This window comes from Dendrobium catenatum, unplaced genomic scaffold (genome assembly GCF_001605985.2).
Source record: "Dendrobium catenatum unplaced genomic scaffold, ASM160598v2 fragScaff_scaffold_621, whole genome shotgun sequence".
In the NCBI taxonomy this organism is placed as follows: domain Eukaryota; kingdom Viridiplantae; phylum Streptophyta; class Magnoliopsida; order Asparagales; family Orchidaceae; genus Dendrobium; species Dendrobium catenatum.
In genome coordinates, this window is record NW_021319083.1 from 18,020,637 (window position 1) to 18,046,168 (window position 25,532).

The window sequence follows — 25,532 nt, forward strand, 5'->3', positions numbered from 1 at the left end:
AATCAGAACCACATTCTTTAAGGTTGCTATCAGAAAAAACAAAATCAATGAGTCATTATCATAAAAAAATGATAATTTAATAATTAAAAAACATAAACAAATAAATAAAACATTCCTTTCTCATACAAAATATTACATCCATATAAAACATCATTGGAATTCATGTCAGGTACATGCCTCGCCCTTGCATCTCCAGTGCCATCGTTAGCATTTCCGTGCAAAACTGGTCTTCCGGCTTCAGCCATAGAGCCTGGTTCTCCAATCAAAACAAGGCCATACATTTGAGCATTCACTTAAATTAATAAAAATGCTTTAAATAACAGGCTGGTGGATGCACCACAAATTAGTTTTTTCCAAGAAAAAAAATTAGAAAAGGATAACATAATCAAATTTTAATGAGAATGGATTTTAAAATTATTAAATTTACTATGAGATAATTATGATATATGAAGAATCAATTAAAATTTATATTGCACTAATCTCAAAACAAATTTAATGACTTCAAGACCTATCTTAATCAAGATTTAATAAGGATACACTAAGCAAAGAAAATGAAAAAAATAAAGAAAAAAGTTGGGCAAGGATATTCTGCCCAAATTTTGGTTATGATGGATTTCAAAGGCATTGGATTTTGCTTTGAGATTAGTGTAATATAAAGGAAATTCATGAAATTTTATATTGCTCTAATTTAAAAATAAATATAATAGCTTTAAGACTCATCATGACCAAAATCTGGTCAATTTATGCTCAGCCAAAATTTTTGCTATTTTCTCTACTAAGAAAGCAAACATGAGACGAAAATCTGCCCTTCTAAAGGAATAAAAAGGGTCATAGCATGGCGAGCACCAAAGAGGCTTCGTCGGCTCGTTGGTGGATGCATAATGAAATCTAGAAGATACCAGCTGGAAGCACATAAACATTGCATCGATGGAGTCTCAAATTTAAACCAAAGATTTAGTTCAAAAAATATTTATATTAAAAAGTGGTTTTAGAAAGCATTACAAAAAGTTGTCCAAATGAAACCTCAAACTTGTGATCTTCTTGGTTACAAAAAAGAAAACAAAATATTTAATTACTAGTTTACTACAGACCCGACCATGGGATCCAAGCAGAGAACCAACTAAACTAGAATAACCCTCAGAAGACTGATGAGTTAAATATAATTAGATAAGAGAATTAGCTAAACAAGTAAAAATTATTGGCAAACCTTGTGATAATAGGTAACGGCAGCATCCAAGTTATCCTGAAAATAGAACCATCAAATAGAAAACATGAATACGGCTACCAAATTGAAATAAGGAATGCAGTATGATGGCATTTCAGAACACAATATCATAATGTAAACAAAGCGCTCAAGTAGTAAGTTATCTTCACAAGAACCCAAAATTACATAAATGTATTCTAGTTGAATACTCGTATATACCTTCACAGGTGTCTAGCAGGTAAAGGAAGTCACATCCAACGAACCCCATAAATGAGCTTGTTTAGAGATCATCAGGCCCTGCTAGCCCGGGCTTACAAAAGGAGATCATCCCTTATATGGGGGCAATTAAGGGTCCTCACAAATCAAATAACAAGATGCTCACCTCATATGGCAGGTCGTCCAAGGAAGGGCAATTAAGGCTCCTCACAAATCAAATAACAAGATGCTCGTCTCATATGGCAGGTCGTCCAAGGAAGCAACATGCCTTCGACTACAACAAGAACACCCTTAACTCAGACTCGCCATCTCAGCTACAGGAAGTCATCTATTTAAGAAACTCCCAACTCGCTCCATTGTGACCACCTTACTAAGAAGTTCACCTTCCTTACAATGACAACTCGCTTGCCTTCATTTTCTCAGTGATCCACGGCTCCAATACAAATTGCAAACGACTTCAAAGCATTTGTTAGGAATAAGGACTCTCCTGTTTAATGCTCGTCGACAGACTCACTCAAGCGCACTTGGCAATACTGGACTTGCCAATGCTCACTCTAAGGAAGATTTTCCCTCCAACCAACTAGGGTAAGTCTGCATAGAGAGTATGTAAACCATTGTATTTTCTATTCTTTTATGCGTATCCTTTCCTATAGTCATCATATCCTGTAAATAAATGATGATGATGAGTATTTTGGATATTTTATTGACTAATCAAGATTTAAAACCTCTTAAGCACTTGCACCAAAGATTTTCTCTAGTGAATTATTCTCTCCATTTTCACACAGGTTCCCAAGTCCCACTTCTAAGAGTTTGCCTGCTAGTAGGGGTGGGTGTCATCTATGGATAAATGTGGATCCAACACCAATACTAACTATAATCATGTTATAATTTGGATGGATAACTGGAATATGGCAGGCTGATAGGCCAGTGAAGACAACAATAATGACAATATTGCTGCATCGCAAGAGCATCACATCACAATTGTTTTTCTCAAAATAAAATCTTATTCTAACCCTGTCGAAAATGATTGAAATCAACGAAATCTCAACAAATTGCCCTAAACGGGCAGATTTGGTTATATGTTATAATTGGATGGCAAAAATGGATCCATAAAGCCTTTCCGAAAAGTTCAAATAAAATTAAGAATGACAATGAAAAAGCGTAGTCTTACAGCTTTGCAATTTACTCTCATCACTGAACTAATCAACTATGCCATGTTTGGACGCTGAAATGGATGAGAGTAGTCTGAATTTCATATCTAAGCAGAATTCAGGTATGAAGAATACTAATTTGTCATAGGTGTTTCCTTCCACAAAATACAAAAACGGATTAGAAAAGTCAACCTTTTGTCATCATCACAACATAATTTTGTTCATGATGCTTTCTAGTCAGAAATTAACATGGAAGGACTAAAGCATCTCCTGAGGCACAGTATAGCAGATATAGATCTGCCCCACTTCAAGTAGTCTTTAAAATTGTAGAAATTTACTTATAAATTTCATCCTAAGGCAAGCACTGGTAAAACATAGCATTTGCTTGCAATAGTAAGAAGAAAAATCTTAAAAGCAGACGATACCATTAGATGATAAGTATATGCAAGACCAGCAAATGCACTCAAGCTTCGAGTGGAAAGAACAAGTGCTTTCTCATAATTCGATACAGCCTTGTGATACATCCTGTAAAAAGAACCACCTATCTATTAGGTTTAATCCCCTTAAAAAAAAAGCTACACAACAATAGAAATATCCTATAATTGAAAGTTCATGTTCCACCATAATTTCCTACTCTTATGAAGTGTATTCATACTTTAGCTTTCTTTGTGCATGAGCAAGATTCACCAAGGTTGGCTCCCACATTTCATTCATTGAAGATGCGACATTAACCAAAGTCATTTCAAACCATTGAACAGCTTTCGGATACCTGCAAACCCAACAATAACCAAAATACTTTCAGACATGTTCAACAGACTGAATCAGCGTTTCTTGAAAAAAAAAAAGGCATGTTATATTTCCTTGCATTCTAACTGAAATTTTTTATAGAATGTGTTACTGTGTGTTGAGTTGAGGTTGCAGGGTGGATAGTGGGGTGGGGTGAGCTTCCTAGAGCAAGACAGAAATGTGACTTGGCATTGACACCCTATTAAGGTACATGACCCTTGAATGAGACATGGCGTGAGCAACACCCTAAGTGGAACTGCCACCAGGTATGTCATCATCGAATAAGACACTGGTTTAGCATTACGGGTGCCAATCTGTGTTAATGGGTTAAGTTTAAGTTTGACCTAAAAAATGATATGACCTGAATGGAAATAAATTGGATTCAACCCATCTATTAAATGGGTTGAAAACTTCAACTCAAATCTAACTTGATGATACATGAACTTATCACAACCAAAATCAGTGTTACTAAAGGCAGCCACACACTTGCCTAGAAGATTGGGTGAGCCAACCTAGGCAAATGCCTTGTCTTGATAGGCAATGAGGAGAGCCCCTTACCTTTATAAGAAAAAAGAGCTAATTCTTTAAGGAAGCTAATCTATTGACATGGGTGATGGGGAAGAAAACGCTAAGAGATGGAGAAAAATGAAGCACAATAGGACGACTTTGACTTGTATGAGCTTCAGGTTCTTGAATAATGAACTTTGATGAAGAAAAGGATGAATTTGAGGGGAAAAAAATGGAGGGTCATGCATCTCATAATGGATCATAGATGATGATAAATGTTTTTCAAGAAATTTTCCAGAAGATCTTTTTATAATTTTCATTATGCATGCATGCCATGAAACTCAAATGCATCATGCAAATATATATGTAACATGCAAATGAATCATGCACGCATGATAAGCAATATATGAATGCAAAAGCAAACTTATGTAGTCGCTCACCCACATCTTACGCACATCACCATATGTCCTGATCTTCCACCAATTGCAACAAAACCAAATGAATCACACATGCACTTGTACCCGTGCATAGCCACAACCCTAATTGTGAATTTGCATGGATTGACTCGATCTCATCCCAATAATTTGCTTGCTACCCAATCAAATCCAATTAGCATTATGCAAACATAAACATAAATCCAAGAGAAAAATAGTCAACACACACAACCAACAACACCAACACCATCAAGCCTTTATCCCACTACGTGGGGTCGGCTACATGAATCATTTTCCTCCATTGTGTCCTATTAAAAGTCAAATTTTCGTTTAAATATAATAAAGAAATGTCATTCCTAATATTTTCTAACAAAGTCTTTTTAGGTTTGCCTCTACCTTTCTTAACATAAGTTAATCTAATACATCTACTCTCCTAATCGAGTCATCGGAAGGCCGCCATTTTATGTGACCAAACCATCTAAGGCGACTCTCTCTAATCTTATCTTCCATTGGAGCTACTCCAACCTTTTCACGTATATGCTCATTTCGTATCCTATCTCTAAGGGTAAAGCCACTCATCCACCTGAGCATCCTCATCTCTGCCAAATTTAACTTAGTATTATGCTTCTCTTTTAATGGCCAACATTCGGCACCATAAAGCATTGCAGGCCTCACGGCCATCTTATAAAATTTTCCCTTAAGTTTGAGGGGTACTTTTCTATCACACAACAAGCCCGAAGCATTCATCCACTTCAACCATCCAACTTGAAAGAAAAATAGTCAATGCGCATTGACTAAATTTGGATAAGTCTAGAAGTATGCATGAGGACTTCTAAGATTCAACATGTCTTTTTAGGGTTGTAATAAAGTTCTTTAAGATTGACTAAGAGTTTTTTTTGTCCATTTTATTGATGATAGTAGTTTACTTCCCATTCATCCCTTCATCCGCAAGATAAATTTGTTATTCATCACCTCTTCTTAAGGATGAATTTTCCATTTTTCTCTGCTTCATGATTGTATTTAATTAGCTTTTGCAGTTGAAGACTTTCTGTTCTTCGTTTAGTAATATTTCAACTATCCAAAATAGAGTTCTTTGTAACCCATAAGAAATATGTAGTGCAAGTCTACCTCAATCCTTTAGTGAGTCTGTTTTAGTATCATTTAATGTATTTTATGGTCGTCATTACTTGTATTAAAGTTACTATAAATCCTTTAAATATCATTTGTATTTTATATTTGTTTTGTGGTACTTCTATCATTTTCAAGAAAGCCTATTTCTATAAATAGAGCTCAAGATCAATCAGTTGATAATGAAATAAAATAAAGATTTACTTTTGGCCTCCATATGTGGATTCATTCTCCCATCTAGGATTTGTTGTCATAACTTCTTCCTCTCTATTGAATACCTTCCTTTGAGGCAGTCATTCATTTGATCTTTTAAATCCCATTTCTTTATGCCCCGGTTCTTCTCGTATACCAATACTTTCCTTACCATAAATTCAAAACAAAATTCCAATATAGTTTTTCATTCTCACTGTTCAGCTCATCGTCCTCATCAAGGGGGTGAGAGAGAGGGAATGATTAAACTTTTACATATCGCTACAAGATTTATATTTACAAATATTATTTTGTCCTTTCAGAAACAAGAGCCCACTGGCAGCCAAAAGTACAAGATCACTATTGCTCATATCCTATTAAAATAAATTGATATGCTGATGATACAACCAGACAAAAGCATCACGAACCATGAAAATAAAGAGTAGCATCCAAAAAAAAAACACATCATAAAACAAACACTTAAAAAAGAAGATAGGCAAAGGCAAAGAGACAAAGTTACTTACTCCTTCATATGATAAGCAACAACTCCAAGTTCATTATACACCAGAGGATCTGAAGGGCATATTGTCCTTGCCTGCAAAATGAACTGAAAAGAAAACCAGCAGAAAAAAAAAAGCTCAATCACCTCCCATTTTACTTTTGCTAAAGATAAACAAGAAATGCTTTCAAAATCCATTCATAGAAGAAAGGTTTTTTCAACCATCATATCAATAAATTTTACTTTCTAGTTTGACATGGATGAAAGAATGACAGCAAAACTAACAATGAAATTTGATGAAATTATTCCACAGAATTTACAGGACGCAAAGGAGAAAAAGATTCATGTAGAAACACTACATTGTGGGATAAAGGTTTGTTGTTGTTGTTGCAATCTTCCAAATTTACACCAATATGCTTCAGTAAATATAACAGTACTGAAAAAATACCAAAAATTTACAGATGGATGGTAGCTTCTATTGAAGGATACAGCATACACAAAAGAAAAAAAAAAGGATACAGCATACACAAATTTTCAAATATGCAAGCACCTTTATACTGCCTAATTTTCAGATGAGATGCAATAAAATTCAAGTATTCTTTTGCAATTGAGGCGATGGCATAACAAAGCCAGTCATGTACACAAATTGACGTCTTGCAATACACTTTTAAGAGTAGTTTAATTTCATAAACTGACTGGGCACCAGCTCTGTGCTAGCATAGTACTCACCAAATGATGCAGTTCAAACTAAAGAATTACAGTCATTGAGATGGTTATACATTTTCCTTTAAAAAGGTCTCGTATTTTTGTAGTTAGTGAATAAGAAATGCTCAAAACATCACCGAAACAATTAATATTCTATTCAATATTCCCACAAATTTAATCACCATCCTTAGACTCAACATCTAATTCAACACAAAATAACAAAAGACAAACTAATAGTACAAAAAAATTATAAAATAAAATTGAATGTTGTATACATAAAAAATTTGGCAGGTATTTTTAAAATATATTTAGCGTAAAAAAAATGGCAGGTTACATCAAAACTTGCGTAACTGAATAAGCATTCTTATAATGGAGAGAATCGATTTCTAAATAATTTTGGCATCACAATCCGCAAGTTTGATATTCAATTTGAAATTTCAATAGCAATGAAATATAGGAGGAACATTGTGATGTTGACCTCCTTATATGCTCCAGTATGCAACTAGATCAACAACGAAAAACACTGAGCAAAGGACATGAGAATGTACAAGTCCGGTTTGTAATGAATCACATTAATTCAAAATAATCGAATCATCATTAATTTTGCAAAAAGAAGGTACATTGATGCTTCTACAATGTCAAAATTATTATGAAAGAGTCCTCGTAGTCGATTTAGTCGAACACGATGAAGACTAACAATGAAAACATAATCATGCGAGTCTTGTTCAAAACATATTGATTAAAGCAAAAATCACTCGTTTCGCAAAACGGAGTGCGCTAATGCGTCCGGATAGTCAAAATTAGCAATAGAGCATCTCATGATCAATTCGATCAATCTTGACCAAAACAGCAAACATATAAGTTGTAAAACCCGAAAATTTTCTATCTTGAAAGAATAGTCCCTATTTATTTTCTTCTAGAGCGATGAGAATGTTTAATCACTAATTCACATTATCTATTTTGGACGCTCTCCTCCACCAAAGAGGGTCCGAAGTTTATCATTTCCTACCACTACTAATTTTGGTTGAGGATTAAAGTTGATTGACTGCTTCCCTCTATCATCTTTGTGAGTTGTTTATTATCTCTTATTAATGTTGTATTGAAAGAGAAAGGAATAATCCACAATGTATGGCGTTCAAAGCTTAACCACTTTTAGATTTATCTGACTCGGACAAGTTCAATTTCTAAAACTTCGCCACCGTCCAATAACTCCTGTAATGTAATAACAGATGCTATATATAAAAATAGTAACATCTTATCATCGATATTTCCCATTAATAGTTGAATATCATGATGATCTTCTAGTTGTTTCTCAAATTTCTTGCACATATTGCGCCAATAGTTATTTATTTAGTCACTGGCGCGTTCCTTTGCTTCTTCAAGGCAAAGTCAACAATGGTAGTCACTTCAATCACGCAAATGAATCTATTCACAAATAAAATTTTTAATTCTACAAATGTCTTCATGGAATATTTAGAGAGTTCAGTATAACATTTGAAACTAGTAAAGGTAAAACCAAATGATGACGTGGTGGAAGAGTAGAGCATCAACACCTCCCATATTGCCACAAGTCGCATTAAATAGGACCAAGTGTTGTTTAGGTTTATCACTGTCATTAAATGTTTTGAACTCCAATGTTCAATAACCCATCAAATACAACATTTAATCGTATTTGCCGGGTACGGGCGAAATTTTCCACTAACTTCTTCGCCTATTTTGAAGCTATGGGAACTTTAACTTTTTTCCTTAACGAGAGCTTCAAGTCACAAGCTTAGATATACTTGGAGTACATTGAGGAGTTGGCAGGAGTATTATCAAATTTGTTTCATTTCTCGCTTTGAACAAAGCGCTCTACACTCTAGAAACTTCGAGTACTATTTGCTTGGCGGATTGGTAGGAGCATTGCTTGTGCTTTGTTGGTTAATAGGAGAGGCAAGAGGATGGCTTGCAGCGATGTGCTCCTATATCAATTGCATCATCAGGCCTATTTATATTATCTTAGGAAACTTGAAATAATTGAGAGATTTCTTCATCCTTTGCTTTCATTTGGGGTTGTATTAGCTTCTGCGCCTCTAAAAAATGTAGTGTCAGGAAATAAAAGATTCTCCTCCTGCTCCTCTTCTCATTCATCTCATGAAAAGGAACCAAGATTTTCTGCTAAATTATATTGTACTTGTCCTTCAGGAGGGATGATAGTTCCAACAACAGTTGATCCAATCTCTTGGCATCATTAATAAACTTGCATGGGGGTGGCTTATTATTATGACCGACCGTATAAGCCACCTTGACCTCCACGTTCTCTTTTTCTTCCTCCTTTTCTTGAATTCAAATTTTCGAGCAACATTTCTACTAGATTTCCTATTCATTGTGAGGAATGAAGAATTCCGCCACCCGGGGACTGAGGTCAAATGTGGTGTCTTAGGAGTATCATTTCACAGGTAAAAATTATAGTAAGGAGCATATAAATCATAGTTCATGCCCATGCCCAATTGGGAACGAAGCATTGAGATCACATGCCATGACCGTCCTCTAACATTAAGGACAAGGGCAAACTTACGAAGAGCTACGGGTGGGAAAATAGAATCCCCAGCATATATGAAGTTTGAATACCCAGCACCACATTCATTTTCAGCATAATGCACCAGAAGTAAAAGCCAGACTTAATTTAGATTTTCAGCACAATTTGGATTGGACCTGATTGGATCTTTTATGCCAACAAGAACTGTAACTTGAACAAAGTCATTTTATTTTTCCTGTTTCCCTGCCATTTTTTTGTATATTGCCTAGTGTTTCTAGGCTCTGCAAGGCATGATCAGAACTTTACCATTCATTAATAGCAAAAGAATAATGTATCAAGGGTTCAGGCTTAAACCAAAAGAAGTATGATGGAGTTGTTCATATGAACGATCAATAGACATTTTCTGATACATAGTAATGCAAGGGAACGGGCTATTTCACGTAAAGAGAACAAGAAATAGCAGACAAATGCATCTGATTGGCAACAAATACAATGTGCCAGAACAAGTTTTTAAATATCATGAGATAACCAGTATCAAAGCTAATATTAGTAAAACTAGCATATAGTATAATATTCTATATAGCGAAGTTCATTGCATACCTGTTCGGCAAGTTTGAAATTGTGCGTTCTCATGTATTCCATCCCAATATATAATGTTGCTAGATGACACCTGAAACAAGCGAACAAAAGTGCCATTACAAATAGTGTTGGAAATCTGTACAGTTTTCTACCTGTCTTCGAATAGCTAAATCTTCAGTGTAAAATTATGCATTGATTCGTTTTATTCTGCATTTATTCTTCCTACTTTAGGTGTTTCAAAACCTGAGACTCACAGATTTATAAGAGAATTATATTTTCCACAAGAAAACATAGCGGGTTCGAATCCCTCTTTTTACTAAACCCTACAAGGATCATCTACTCTCAATTTTTGTCAACATTTTCAACGAAGCACTAATTAATCTTAAAGATCCATTGTAACCATTATTGCTGATCTTCTTCACCCTTTATTGTTGAATCCTAAATAGTCTTCCAGCCTGATCAGCACTTGTTGTTAACCATCTATTTTTTCAGCTTTAATTCATATCTTCTTCCCTTAGTTTTTCTTTTCTTTTCTTTTCTTACAAAGAATTAGGATTCTTTATCTTCTTCCCTTAGTTGAAATGTCAAAAAACAATGATACCATGTGTTATAAAGAGTGAATTAAAGGGGAACAAAGTTGATTGCATTCAAGGGATAAGATTATTCCTTGTAAAAGAAAAGTATATAAATAAGCAATATTTTTCCCATTTCTTAAAAAATGAAAAGCATATAATTTGAAGCTTCTATTAAAAGGATTAAGCCTAATAATGCAATAGTTAAGGAACAGTTTAACACGAAGAGGATTTAAAAGAAGCTAAAAAACATTTTTACAGCAATCCAACAACCAACTCTATAACAGCAAGCCATGCATCCGATAAAACTGCAATCTCTATAATCCAACGTTCAATTGAATCGAAATCCATTCTTTAAACAATTAAATCCACTCATAAAACACATACAATTGAACATGAACCAACTCCAGAAATAGAACGGACACACGGTCCTAACGACTCCACTTAGTCTATTCATGAAGGAGAGCTCTCATTTCGAGACCAAAGCAAATCCAAGAATCTAAATCAAGTGCTCAGTTCCTTAGATCTTCTCTTGTTGTATTGAACCTTTCATTAATGAGCTAGAAACCCATTTGTTTAATGATGTAACTATCCCTAAGTAGATTTTCTGATTTTGTCGAGAAAGAAACCAGAAGTTGCATCCAATATCCAATAAGTCGCTTAGTATGCTTCCACATATTATCAAGCTTACTAGCCACCCTAAGCAGGATTAAAAACCCTGAAACACTTCAAGAGGTACTTAAAGGAAATAATTGGGTACAAGCCATGAAAGGCGAAATAAATGTACTGTAAGGGAATGGTATATTGGGAGTTATTAACTACATCAGCTCCTATAGCAAAAAATGAATATGTGCAGCACATGTATCTTTAGCTTCCATTTTTAACAAAGCATTACTAAAGTTTGTTGTTAAAAAATTATTTATCATAAAATGAATTGGAAAGAGGTTCATCTCCCCCCTCCCCGTGTAGATTTGATGAAATTTTAGTGAAAATATGAAGTTCAAAGAAAGTAATGTGCAACTTAAAGCTAAATGTCATAAAATACTGTTCGGGATATTCACAAAAACTATGATAATAATGGGGTACCATTAGAGTCATCAGGATCATTCTCTATCTGCAAAGTATTCAACCATAGAAGAATTCATAACCTTACTGGTATTTGGAAATGACATTGCTGTGATAAGTAATAACCCAACTAAAGCAGAACCTCTCAGAAAATGTCTTGCCAAAGAGTTTACGATCAAAGATCTTGAAAGAATTTAGTATTCCTAGGGTATCCAAGTGGTATATTCCAAAAGTATATTTACTTATCCCACAACAGGTCATATATAGCTAATAACGTTAATATAGTCAGTCAATTCAAGTATGAACCAAAGGAGAGAACTTAAAACTCGTCCATAGGATTCTTCATTATCTCAAGGACCATTAGGAAGAGGGATTTTATTCAGAAGAAACAAAGAGCTTGGTCTAAAGGCTTATAAAGATGAATATTATGTTGGCTCTATTGTGCATAAGAGATCTATATCAAAGTTATTGTACTTTCTTAAAAGTAACCGTATAACATGGAGAAGTAACAAGCAAATTGTTGTTGCAAGATCAAACATGTAAACTTCTATGGCTAAGGATTAGCCTTTGTTATCTTAAAATCAAGATTGATGGGCCTATGAAACTCCATTATTCGTTAATAATTCCAGCAATATGGTACAACAAGACTACATCAAATAAATTGAAGTGGATAGACACTTCATAAAGAGGTTTGATAAACATTACTTACATATCATCAAGTGATTAACCATCTGATGTGATGATCAAGGGGCAACCTGCTGCAAGATTTAAAAAAATTGAAATGGAAAACATCTATTCACCAGTTTGACAGAATTAGGAGGAAATCTGAAATTCGCATATATCTTTTTCCTATAGAATAGCTAAACCTAGAATGTTTGTTTAATTCAACATTGATTACTCTAATACTGCATTTATTCTTGTTTCTTTACTTAACTCAAAATCTGCAATGCTTAGATTTGATGGGATTGACAGAAGGATCAAGTCCTTAACATAGCTTGACTCCATGTATAAATAAGTAATATTATTGCTACCTTGCAAGAACAACAACAAGCCTTTATCCCACATTCCCACTATATGGGGTCAGTTACATGAATTATTTTTCTCCATCGGATGGCTGACATTTTATATGATCAAACCATCTTGGCAACTCTTTCTAATCTTTTCTGCCCCTAGAGCTACTTCAATCTATTCACGTATATACTCGTTTAGCATTCTGTCTCTAAGTATAAAGCCACTCATCCACCTGAGCATCCTTATCTTTGCAACGCTTAAATTAATTTTATGTTTCTCTCTCAATGATAAGCCTTTTCAGGGAATCAAACATCAAAAAAGGAAAAAGAAAACAAAGCCAAAAATAAAAAAATAATAAAAAAAAAAAAAATAGAGAAACATCTCTTCCACAAGACAGCAATATAGCAAAAGAATAACTACTTTTTTTTCAAAAGAATGCAGCTTACAAAATTATAGGTATAACCTGCAAAACTACAAACTAGATTTTCTTAGAGAAACACAAATTCAACTCCACCAAACATTAAGAATACAAATGTGATGAGGACATCAACAAGATATTCCATAACGTCTATGACCGGAAGCATCGTAGATCGATGGCTACAATTCAGAACCTTTATTTTTTATATATGTCATGTACTAGTTTATTTTATTTCAAGTTTGACCATTGCACCCTTGCTTGTTTATTATTTTGAGTTGTAGCCCTGAGGGCATTTCAGTCTTTTCTTTCCTTCTCTTTTTGAGGCCTATATATGAGGCCATTAGTCTTGTATTAGGGTTACTGATTTATTAATGAAAAATATTTCTGGATTTCTTCTTGAGAGCTTGTGAGTTTTTGAGTGGTGAAGTCCCGAGGTGTGGGCAAAAGCAACACCCACCAATCGTCGGAAGTGTCATAGGCTCGTGGTTCGACTCCTTTCCCTTGCTTCAAGCCTCCAGCCACTCCCTCCCCACTTGATTTAAGCCGCCGACCACTCCTTCCCCTTGTTTCAAACCGCTGGCCACCCCCTTCCTCCACCTAGCCGCCGGCCCAACCCCGGCCCACCCTCCTCCTAACCGCCAGCCCCTAGCCACTCCCCCATTCATAACCACCGACCTAGCCCACAAACCCAATCTCTTCTCCCTAACCCCCTCTCCTAGCCGCCAGCCACATCTCCATTTCCCTCTTGATGATGATTTCAATCATCATTACTACATGCCTAAATTAGGCTAAGTGATTTGGAGAAATATTTAAATTCAATTTGAATTTCAAATACTTTACTAAATTAACTAAGCTAAATTAGGAAAGTTCCAAAATTTAAGTCTAATTTAATTTTAAATTAGATTTGATTTAATTATCCTTTTCCTAAATTGGATTAATGAATTAGAAAGCTTTAAATCCCCTCACAATCTCCTCTCTTTCCCCTATACATGTCGTCGGCCCCCTAACCCCCTCTCCTCTCTCTACTTCCATTACCCCCTAATTTGAATTTGAAACTCAAATTTTCAAAATTTAAACCCCTTTCCTATTTTAACTATTTCTGAAATTAATTTTAGATTTTAGTTGTCTTTCCATATTCCAAACCCTAACCCTAACTTCGCAAAACAAACCTCTCCCCTCCCTTGGCCGATCCGCTCTCCTTCTTCCTCGCCCTTGAACTTTCTTCTTTCATGAGTTATATTCCAAGAGAAAAAGAAGACAATCATCCCTTCTCGACTTTCTTACTAGTGCATGGCCGATCCCGAGCGTGACCACGGATTCGTCTATGACCCGCAAGGTTTAGTGGATATTCTTCAATCCCCTTTCTTCGACCTCAATTTGGAAGTCGACGACTCCATCAAAGATTACGTCAATCACATCCTATTCACCTTGGCACATTCTATCTAAGAACATCTACTCTCCCGACACCGGCGAATCATCGGACATCCACCCGCGTCTCCCCCTCCGGCTAACTTTCCTTGGATCAAAACACTTGGCGTCTTATCACTTTTGGTGGCATCATTAGGATTGTTGAGATTCACCTTCCGCTAAGACCTTTCCAAGAGCGTGAGGGAAACTCAGGGTGACTTTTTCTAACTGTTAAGTGGTGGATTTAAAGTTTACAGCATTTAAGTTTATGTTTTATGATTGAAGTTATTTTAAGTTCTTGTTATTCTATTGTGTAACCCATTGTCATAACAATAATGATAGTCTTAAATTCTTAAAATCCCATCTGATGAAACATTAGTTTACTATTACTGCGCTTAAATCAAGTTTTTATAAATTTCTAAAGCAATTCCTAATTTGTTTCACATCATAATATTATGCAAATTGAGGTGGAAGGTGTGGGAAAATTTATTATCTAATAAAATGATACCACGGTAAATGATTTGTCCACTCTTAATATCTTTTTTCATGCCTCATAAAGCTTTATTGCACGGAAGAATGCTAATGAGGCCACATTATGTAATAGGGTTTCCTGAGATACATTAGATGTTTCATAGGCCCACATTTACAGAAACTCTACATTTGAACCTCTAATAGGAAAGTCCATCAAGATCCTTTCTATACCTGAGCTGTTAGTTGAGGATGAAATGTCAAAAGTACCCTTAGCTATTCCATCTCACATGGTTTTCGCTTATTTGACAACTGTTATCGCAAGATGCAAAATTGTAATGACCGCCCTCACACTGGCAAGCTCTTGTAGAAAGAAACTCACCAGGATTGACAGTCTCAGCTCCAACGCTTCACAACGTGTTGTAACTAGCAACAAGAACACGTGTCAGTCAAGGATGTGAGGAAACTTGTAGCAGACAACTTTTGGAGACACTATGGCTACTCCTCTGATGGCCACAAGCCGTGAACCAACTTTATGTTGTGTGGACAGGAAGTGTAAATTATTCAGTATCCTCAAATCCACAAATGCTGAGTCTTCTCCATCCTTTTTTTTTTCCTCAAGCTATTACAATTATTGCTCTTTTCATTGAAAAAACTGAAAATAATAAAAAAAAATCATTGCGCTTTTCCTTTCCAATTGCTATTTTCCTTTGTTAGAAGAAAGGAACTATTTTCTACAATTTGTTTATTATATTTTCCTACATAACTATCAACAGACACCAACTCATAGCACATTCTTGATATCACTTGGCATAAAAGCAGAGGAAGATGGGCATCTAACGACTTATACTGACTCAAATTTTACTCTAAGAAAGATATGTCCACTGCATTCATCAGCCATCTTCGCCATACACCATTACAAACGACACTGAAGGTTCCTTACAAATTTGTTCGTCATCCAACAAAAGCTCCGTTGTTTTCTAGTAAGATATTCACCCTGTCAGTCCCAACTCCCAAGCCCCCATGTCTGGAGCTCTACAGCATCAATCACTAAGTCTCACAAAAAAAAACCAGTGTAAAACCGTTACTTCCAGCATTGAGCTTCATGCCACAAAATGAATGAGAGAGATGTATTTTATCTGAGAATGCCACAAAATGAATGAGGAGAAATATTTTATTTGAGAATGACAGATAGTATGAGGAATAATTAGTCTGACCAGAACTCCAATATTTAAAATCAAATCCCAAAATGTATCATGTGACCTAGATAAACAAAAAATAAAGCATCATTAGTTGAAAAGGACCTCAATGTAGACTGACATTACACCTCATGGACCAATTTGTGACATAGAAAAGTGTTGAGTACCCGCATGAAGGGTTTTTAAAACCGTTGACCTATGTGAACAAGCCTAATACAGAACATGCATTATACCTGCAACATATGGAAAATGATCTAACAATAAGAATACATTACCCAGGAAATAAACGAGCCGCAGTGCGATATGCAAGCATTGCTTGATCAGTCTCTTCTTGTACAGCATAAGCATTTCCAGAACCTATCCAAGCAGGCGGAAAGGTGGCATCTACACTAGTCGCTTTGCTGCATAATAAAAGAAACACAACAAAGGTGACCAAACATCTGAAATTGTTATTTTACCACAAATGACACCTAAAAAAATGCATACACAGTTAATAAGAAATAATCTATATATATTTAAAAGATGGCTTTACATACATACCACATACTATCTAACACAACTTTGATATTTACTTATATAACACTTAAGTGTCTCAATAACATCAAATGTATGCATGAAAAGGGGTATTTCACTTTAAAAAAGCTAATATTAGCAGTTTATTGATGTGATTTAAAGATTTGGATGCTATATAAATAAATATTTAAGTTTAAGACTTAAGATTTTATATGTGTATATATATATATATACACACGTGCGCGCGCGCCTAAGAACTTCCTAGTATAAATGTGATATGAAATACTTGGGTTCGCAAGTAAACCTAAATCAGTACCAAAACAACAGAAAACTGCTATTTTCAGCAGAAAAACAGCAAATCGCAGCAGTTTTAGTGGAGAAAACTCAAGGAAAATATAGAAAAACAATGTATTTCACTAGTAGATTCGAGAACGCAAACAAAGATACAATTTCCTTCAATCCGAGAGGAAGGAATGACTCTCCAAATCTCTAGCCGTAGCCTAGAGCCCAAGAAAAATTGCACAAGACATAAAGTGGCAAGTGATAAATTGTACAAAATAGAATTGAAATTCAAATATTATAAGAAAAAATAATATAAAATATAATAATAGCATAAAAGCATTATACTATATCAAGTTCAACTCAAAATTATTTTTTTCTCAATTCCCCACTCATCCACATTTAATTCCTAAAAAAAGTTGAAATAGTTGTCAGCTCAGAAATCATTTGGAATTAAATATGACAAAGGCAGTGGGCTGGAGGTAAAGCCAATAGAGAGGAAGTTGTTACAGCTTGGGGGTGTATGAAAGAGTAATTTGTTTGAGGCTTTAGTTTAGGATTTAAATAAGTTTTAATTAAAAATATTTATGAATAGGGTGAAGCATATGCCTCACACCAATGAGCCGAAGGCGAGAAGCATCTCAAGATGAGCCTCAACCAAGTTAAAGCGGAAGCCTCATAAAAAAAGCTAGAAGCGTCAGCCTCAAGACCTTTTTCACTGGAATTATGCTAAGTTAGGCCTCAAGGCGAGCCTCATATCGCGAAATTTTAAACAATGATTATAACTATAGATCGATAATTGCATTTGGAATTGTTTATTAAAGAACACTCACCTCCTTTCATTTGATGGAGCTTGCACTTGTGGTCTCCAAAAATTCGCATCACAGCCTCTCCGCGCCTTCTTTTGTTGACGGGGAGAGTTTTAACGGATTTAGGTCTCGAGATAAATTATAGTCACTACTAGAGCTTGTAACTTCCCTAATGGCTTAAAAATCCTTGAGTAATGAATTATAAGATATACTTGATAAAACATAAAATTCTCTGTTAGATAAGGTCAACTTAAATTATCCCTTTAGACAAATATGTAATACCTAAAAGTATCATGTAAAAATATAAATTTATCTTAATTAACTTATACCCTAAATTATTAACTTCTATGAAAACTACCAAAAATTATATGATATATATAGCTATATATTAAATTATAAGTGTGGAAGTATCACATTAATTTAAGTTTTCATTTTTTCTAAAGTATTAAATTGTTATTACAATTAATTAATGTAAATTACTGAAGCACAATATTATTAATATTAAATATTGTCAACAGTAATGAACTTACTATATAAGTATTGTTAATTACTAAATAATTACTATTATTTAATTTAAATTACTACAGTACTAGCACTACTACTATTAAACTAAGCATTCCACTAATATATCATTCCATTAAGCAATGCTGCAGCGACTGAGTTTTTTGGAGCATCCACTGATTCAACCATCGTGAGGCTAGGAATTAGTGGCGTGAGATTAAATAGGATTAAATATACAATTTCACCCTCCATTCAGTGGTCTTTCCGCCAGGTACTGCTTGCGGGTTTTGTGGGCCGAAAAAGGAGCATAAGGAGTTAGGCTAAGATCTGGAGAGGCGAAATTCAATGGAAGCAGGAATGCCGTCAGGGTGAAGTGATTAATTCAGTGGAAGAAGAAAAAGAAGGGAGAAAGAAAGTTTAGAGGAAAAGGAAAAGAAGCAAGAATTTTTTGTAGTATTATAAATTTCCAATTCTTTGTAAAGTTCCTAATTTAGATTACCCAAATATTATTTGGGATTTTAACCGGTATATGAAGAGGGGAGGTTGCAAGGTAAAACTGTTATTATGGCATAAATTGATTTTATGCATTTGATTTGAAAAATAAATTATAAGAATTATAGGATTTAAGAAATGTAAATCGTGTAGGCGATGTACAACTATAAAAAGTTACGATGTGTCGGAATCGAGGAGGCAACTCATCACGGGGGTAAGAAATACAAATTTTAATTTAGAAAACAAATTCTTTATTTTCTTGGAATGTACAGTTGCATTTGGGAAAATTGAAAGGTGAAGTGCATTAGATTTTCTTCGTATGGTTGTGTTCCTACGGCCAAGTATTCAGGTATGAACAATTGCATGTATATTTTAATAGTCCAAGCTTAAAATAAAATCATATAATTATATAAATGTTTTCCTAATTAGTTTTTTTTTTTTTTTTTTTTTTTTTTTCACTTTTTTTTTTGTGGGGGGGGGGGGGGGGGGAAATGAGTTTATTTATAACATTTTGATTCTTCTTATACGAACACTATAATAGGTATATTTTTTATATTAAGTCATGAAACAAGTAATTACCAGTCAAATAATAAATTAGAAATTGTTAAGCCGAATGAATAATATATTAGATGATGGTTCGCAACGAAATGTTATAATACCTGCACAAGTGGGGCAAAACGGACCTCAATGGAAGCATTAAGATCTAGTTACAGTACCAACGTTGGTGGGGCAAAAAGGGACCCCGATGGAAACATTAGGACCTCAATATAATTCAATGGAGATAATGCTGGATTTTATATATACTCCATTAAATATTACTATGAAGTTATAAAAAAAAAACTTTATATTATATAATAGTCAGAACCTGAGATATCTAATTATGATATATATTCACAGCCATCAAATAAAATAAAAGATAAAAAGTAAGCAATAAATAAAGTATTTATATGTATAAATGCAAAGTGTAATGTTTTAATCATTAAAGTACGTGATTTGAGTTTACCAATGGCACTGTGGTAAACATGCTGTTATTATTGTTCATATGAGTATATATATGTATTAAATTATTTACAAATAATTATTAAGTTTAGTTCAATTATGAATGCATTCATACTGCTCACTATATTATTTCATTGAATTCTTTATTAGAATTACAAATCTTTCTGAGTCTCAAAACTCACAAGATTTTTAGTCTGATTGTTGTTACAGGAAATGATAAGGATAAGGTAAAAGCCGAATAGACTAAGGTCAATTTTAAACTTTATGTTTTGTTGTATAGTTGTGTAAGATGAGTCTTCAACAAAGATATGTAGGATGTTAGTTATGATAATATTTTGGGGTTCTTAGCGACTCTATAATGATATACACATATAAATAAAATATTTTGAATGATTCTATTTAATAGAGAAATGTGGTGAAATGTAGCATGAATATATGTGGAATGAGTATGAATTATGAGCTTTAAATGTTGAGAATTTTTTTTTCCTGTTAAACCCTACATTTTTAGTGGAGGTATTGTGGGGTGTGACAAAGCACTTATCCCAATTCTACAAGATTCCCTTAGACTAAGCAACTCATAGCTAGCTATAAAAATCCTTCAATTATGTTGGGTTGATTAACTCCACTGATTAAATAGACTATGGCGCATGACAACCCGAGACCACATAGCCATAGGATCTTAATTGGGCTCATCAACATTCCCCATCAGCCGCCATAAGCTTACAGCAAAAAAATTTCTTCAATTATAAAATCAAATCATTGCTAATATATGTTAATCATTTAGCGTCTATCTAATGACTAATATTAATAAAAAATTCTCTCGACACCAAGAGAGATAATTAACAATAAAGACTTGCACCAATACAAAACCTATAACCATATATTAAAGTCATCATAAAATGAAGACAAAATTTCTAAGTTGTCTTATCTTCAATCTAATCTATCTTCTAAAAATTTAACCCAGAAACACCTATACTCTCTCAATAGAGCTGGGGCAAGAATTTTCAGACTCCGCACAAATAGTTTTATATTTTACTCTTATTATAAAGATTAAGCTATGAGACCCACCACAACTAATTAAAGATTTCATAACTTATAATGACCCATGAAGGAGGACTCCCTTGTGTTTGATAATTTTTTAAATTGCTAATATTTCTTTTGAATTTTTTTTAAGCCCATGAAAAATTCTATAATTTTATCAGAAGTAGGGCCCACTATAATAATCAAGCGGTTTCACCTTCTCTATCAAACCATAAAGAGATACTCCTATTACATAGAGTTATAGTTGATTTTATGGTAATTAATTAGAATTTTAAAGCTTTAGGGTCCGTTTTGTGCATACGTCACTCTTTAAATCAAGAATTGATTAAATGAAACCAAGGGTTACAATAGATTAAACTCAATTGAATGATCAAATTGGTACCAACTATGTATTAATATGAGGCAAGAAGAAAATTTAATTAATTTTGTTAAAGATCAAATTTATCCAACAAATATTTTAATCATGCAAACATTAGATAGAATAAACTTATGCTTAATTTTTAATCAGAAAAAGGTCAAAATGATTCCTGAACTATTTGTACAAAATCAATTTTATACTAGCTATCTTATGTGTTCAATTTATCTCTTTAATTCCTCAAATATCATCCAAAATAACTCTTAGTTGGATTATTTCAGATCAGATTTGAGAAGTCGTGGGATTATTTTGGATCATAATTCAAGATTGAGGTAATTCTTTGGATCAAATTTAAGGAGTCAAGAGACAACAATAGACACATAAGATAATTAGGGATTAAAAACACTCCATATAACTAATCCAGTGACCAATTTAACCTGTTTTCTATTTTTTTTACCAAAATGTAATGGAATTTATCAGATATATAAGTTTGATTTTTTTATTTAATTAAAACTATATTTATATGATTTAAAATGACTTTCAAAAATTTTTATGCAATTATTACATCTAATTTCTTTTTTACCTTAGTGGGTGCATCTTAGCATCGGTGAATTATTGGATTAAGGAAAAGGCATACATTCTGAAAATTCTGAGTAACTAAAATGTATATATTTTAGAAATGTAAAGATTATTTAGTTAAATATAAATCAAATTCATTAATCTTTTTTAGTGATTATTATTATACATTTAAAATGCATTGAAATGCAAAGTATAATGCAACAGACAACAATGAATATCGACGATAGTGACAACAACAGTCAGTGAGTAATGCGATAGGAGGAGAGCAATGTTATTGGCAATAGCAATAGAGGTCGATGGCAATCGGCAACGACATTTGGTGGGTGGAGACAACAGGTGGTAGGTGGGAAACAGGCAATAGTGGAAAACAAGAATATTTCAAATCAAATGCTTTGAAATATTTTTAAAATTTATTGTGATAAATTTCAAATGTATTGAAATTCAGAGAATGGTAGATGCAGGCAATGATGGCAACGAGCACTGGATAGTGAGCGGCGGCAACAACCTACATAAATGGCAAGAGGCAACATGTACTAGCAAGTGCTAGTGGTAGGCAGTTGATCAATTTCGAAGGGTGGGTGGTGAGAGGCAAAGATTAATGGCGCTGGAAAAAATTGCTAACTTTAAAATGGGTGAAAAATACAAGTTCTGAAGTTTTTAAAACCCCTCAAAATTTTACTATGTAACTCTTTTGCTTGACACCAAATAAGAAAATATTAAAATGATAGGAAATAGAATACAGTTGCCAAAAAATACATCAAACCAAACAATTCATTAATCAAATACTTAAGTATTTTTGTGTGATAATTTGCTCGAATCAATTATTATAAATGGACAACATAAATTCCTTTTTGTTATTCAACCATGTGGCCTAAAGACTTGTTAGTGATTCAATCGAGTAAATAGGATTGAAATTGGCCATTAAATTGAAATCCAATGGAATTTGGCATGTGCTAATGTGGCCATATAAATTAGATGGTGAATTGTTTGATGTAACTCAATCGAGATTATCTCATCTTAATTGAGTGGCAGTCCGATCACATCCTCATGTCAGGGTATTGAAACCTTCTTTATTTAATGTGATGGTAGAAGACATGACAACCTCTAAGACTGTTAAGTTATCTATGTAGTGCCATTATGAATATTAGAATAGTAATGGGCCAGTGACCGAAGCACCAACAAGCAATAAACTAATAAAGCTCGAGCAGATATATCAAATTGATTATTTTTGCATATATTTCACCATTTTATGCATTTTAGATTCATAGATGTTACTAGAGTATGTGTGGAGCCACTAGAGTGCAAAGAAGAGAATGTATAATCTCGATCAAACCACCAAGCTCCTTCATATGACATATTACAAACATTACATGCCCAATCATCCTCTATGACATTTCTTCTTGATCCTTCTACGCTTCTTGGATCTTCACTAGGCACTTGGGAAGCTTGATGGTGTCACCCAAAGGTCCAAAAAAGATATAATCCCGTATCAATCCATCCTTCCCCGAGAATTCTAATAAACATACAAGCCCATATCAATCCATCATTCTACAAAAACCTATGCGAGCGAGTAATACCTTATAGGCGTAATTAATCCCCAAGTGCAGAGGATTAGGGGATGGTTTAAAATTGAAAGATATGTTAGCTAACCGCAAAAAAAAAAAATCCAAGGAAGCCTTAATTACTATATATTGAGAGAGACATCTATCACAAATGACTGAGAAGATATTCCTAAAAATTTGTATGGATGAATAATCGAAAGAGAAGATAAGAAGGTAACGAGAAAGCTTGTGAGCATCCCAAACACGAAGAATTGGGAGGATCTCTCAAGGTCACTAAAAACTCAGTAGCAGGCTCACCTTAGATTTTGGAAAGCGAGGAGCGGTTCTGTCCAAAATTCTCCTTAGGTTAAAGACTAGGTATATATAAAAGGATGGTGTCAAGAGCTTTGCCAAGGGGAAGCCAACAACTAGCTATGCTCCCACAAACCTTAATATGATCGTTAATGACCGTTAATGATCGGCCAACCCTATTGGCTGAGGTTGAGAAAACGAGGTTGCTCCGATCATGGCGAGTTCAAGCTCCAGCAAATCTTATATAATATACAGGTTTGATTTGTGTGAGCCAAAGAGTGCTTTAAAGTAGAGGGATTAGTGGTTGGTCTAGAAGATTCCACATTGCAACAAATTTAACTCACTAGCCATGGGGAACTCAATTCAAGTTAAACCCTAGCTCAATTAGTTTAGGTTTGACCATAGCTGGATATATAGAAAAGGTAAACTAGAACCTGGGACTAATTTAAGTTGAAATGTGTAAATTGGAATAGTAGTGATGAGGACATCAGCAGGAGATTTCGGCGCGTCTATCATCGGAGGAATTGTAGATCGACGGCTATGACTCAGAGCCTTTATTTTTGATGTATTTTGTTATATTTTATTTTCTTTATGTTCTAATTTACTATTGTACCCCTTGGGGGATGAGATTTATGTTATAGCCCCGAAGGGCATTTGAGTCTTTTGTGTTTTCTTTTATTTTAGACCTATATATAAAGGTCTTTTCTATTGTAATTGGTTAAAGATGATTTGAATGAAATTTCAGCTTTGTCTTCTTCCTCTTGTGTGTGCACTTGAGAAGAGAGAACCCTAGGTGAGGGTGAAAGCAATACCCGTCAACCATCGGAAGGGTCTGGGGCTCGTGGCTTATCTCCCCCTTCCTCCTCTATCTATCGGCTCCTCCCCAACATCTCCCCAAACTGTTGGCTACATTTTCTCCTTTCCCCAAACCCACCGACCCCTCTCCCCAACCCTGCCCATAGCCCACCTCCCATCCGGCCGCCGGTCCATCATCCAAACCCAACCACCATCTTCCCTTTTCCTTCCCCTCCACCACACACCGCCGGCCTCACTCACCCGACCAAACCACCTCCTCACTCCCACTATGTCACGATCCGGCCCGGTTAGCTCGTATAGACGAGGCGGGAACGGAAATCGGACAGGCAATTAAACCATAACATCTAAAACTTTTATAAACATAAGGTATATACGAAGGAAACAAACGCCACTAATCATCAGATAAGCAGTTCTAGTAATTCATTCAACATACATGTACAAAGGTGGCAAAACAAAAATTTAATTAACAAGATTCTAACAAGATTCAGCCACCCAAAAATCATCTAAACTATAACAAAACAACAAAAAGACAAGGGGAACCTGTCACCCGGCGTTCGACGGCTGTAGGTGAACCTTGGGTTTTCAGCCATTCCTTCTACTAGGTTCTCCTGAAAATTTTTCCCAAAACTCGGGAGTGAGCTACGCTCAGCAGAAAATTTCTAATCCTAAATATGCTCATAAGACTAAAACAATGAAATGTACATGTTTACATTATAAGAGTCATGCTTTTCTTGTTTATGTCATATAAATAAGAACTCATTTAGGTACGATATGCATGTGTCATTGGATGTATGAAATGAATGTCGTCTCAAAATGCTTACTTATTATTTTATACAACCGTCCCGGAGTACCAAGGGTGTACTGATCAGGTACCCCAACCTCATTTAGCCATTACTTCCTTTTTCCTCTTTTGCCTCAAGGGCAATAATGTGCTTTTGGCACCGTCTTTGGTACTCCGTATACATCATACACAATCTTTTCATATGAACATGCATTCATTTCTTTTCATATAACATGTTTGGCATGAAACATGAATGTGATAACACTTAAGCATGAACATGTTTGACATGAAATCTTTAAGCATAAATTTGATAACATTTCCATTTCTATAAGACATGTCATAAAGGCCTTAACATATAAAATGATATAACATGAACAATGATATAACATGAAATTGAAATAACAAATGATCATATAAGGAAAAGAATTTCCTACCTCCACAACCTTCTTCTCCGATTT

The 25,532-nt window shown here is 34.5% G+C and overlaps 1 protein-coding gene across 4 annotated transcripts in view; it reads right to left on the reverse strand.

The window, feature by feature from the left end:
* The window catches only part of LOC110105465 (anaphase-promoting complex subunit 6), a 67,189-nt gene continuing 41,657 nt past the window's right edge, over window positions 1-25,532 (reverse strand). For 3 of the 4 annotated variants that reach the window (XM_020834991.2, XM_020834992.2, XM_020834993.2), the window contains 7 exons: window positions 16,332-16,457; window positions 9,938-10,007; window positions 6,140-6,222; window positions 3,227-3,340; window positions 2,997-3,096; window positions 1,208-1,243; window positions 1-250 (listed from right to left, as the gene is read on the reverse strand). In XM_020834991.2, coding sequence (XP_020690650.1) covers window positions 161-250; window positions 1,208-1,243; window positions 2,997-3,096; window positions 3,227-3,340; window positions 6,140-6,222; window positions 9,938-10,007; window positions 16,332-16,457 — 619 coding nt within the window. In that variant the 3' untranslated portion in view covers window positions 1-160. Of the gene's footprint in view, window positions 251-1,207; window positions 1,244-2,996; window positions 3,097-3,218; window positions 3,341-6,139; window positions 6,223-9,937; window positions 10,008-16,331; window positions 16,458-25,532 lie in introns of those variants that run through there. The other variant, XR_003700868.1, reaches the window with a different exon arrangement.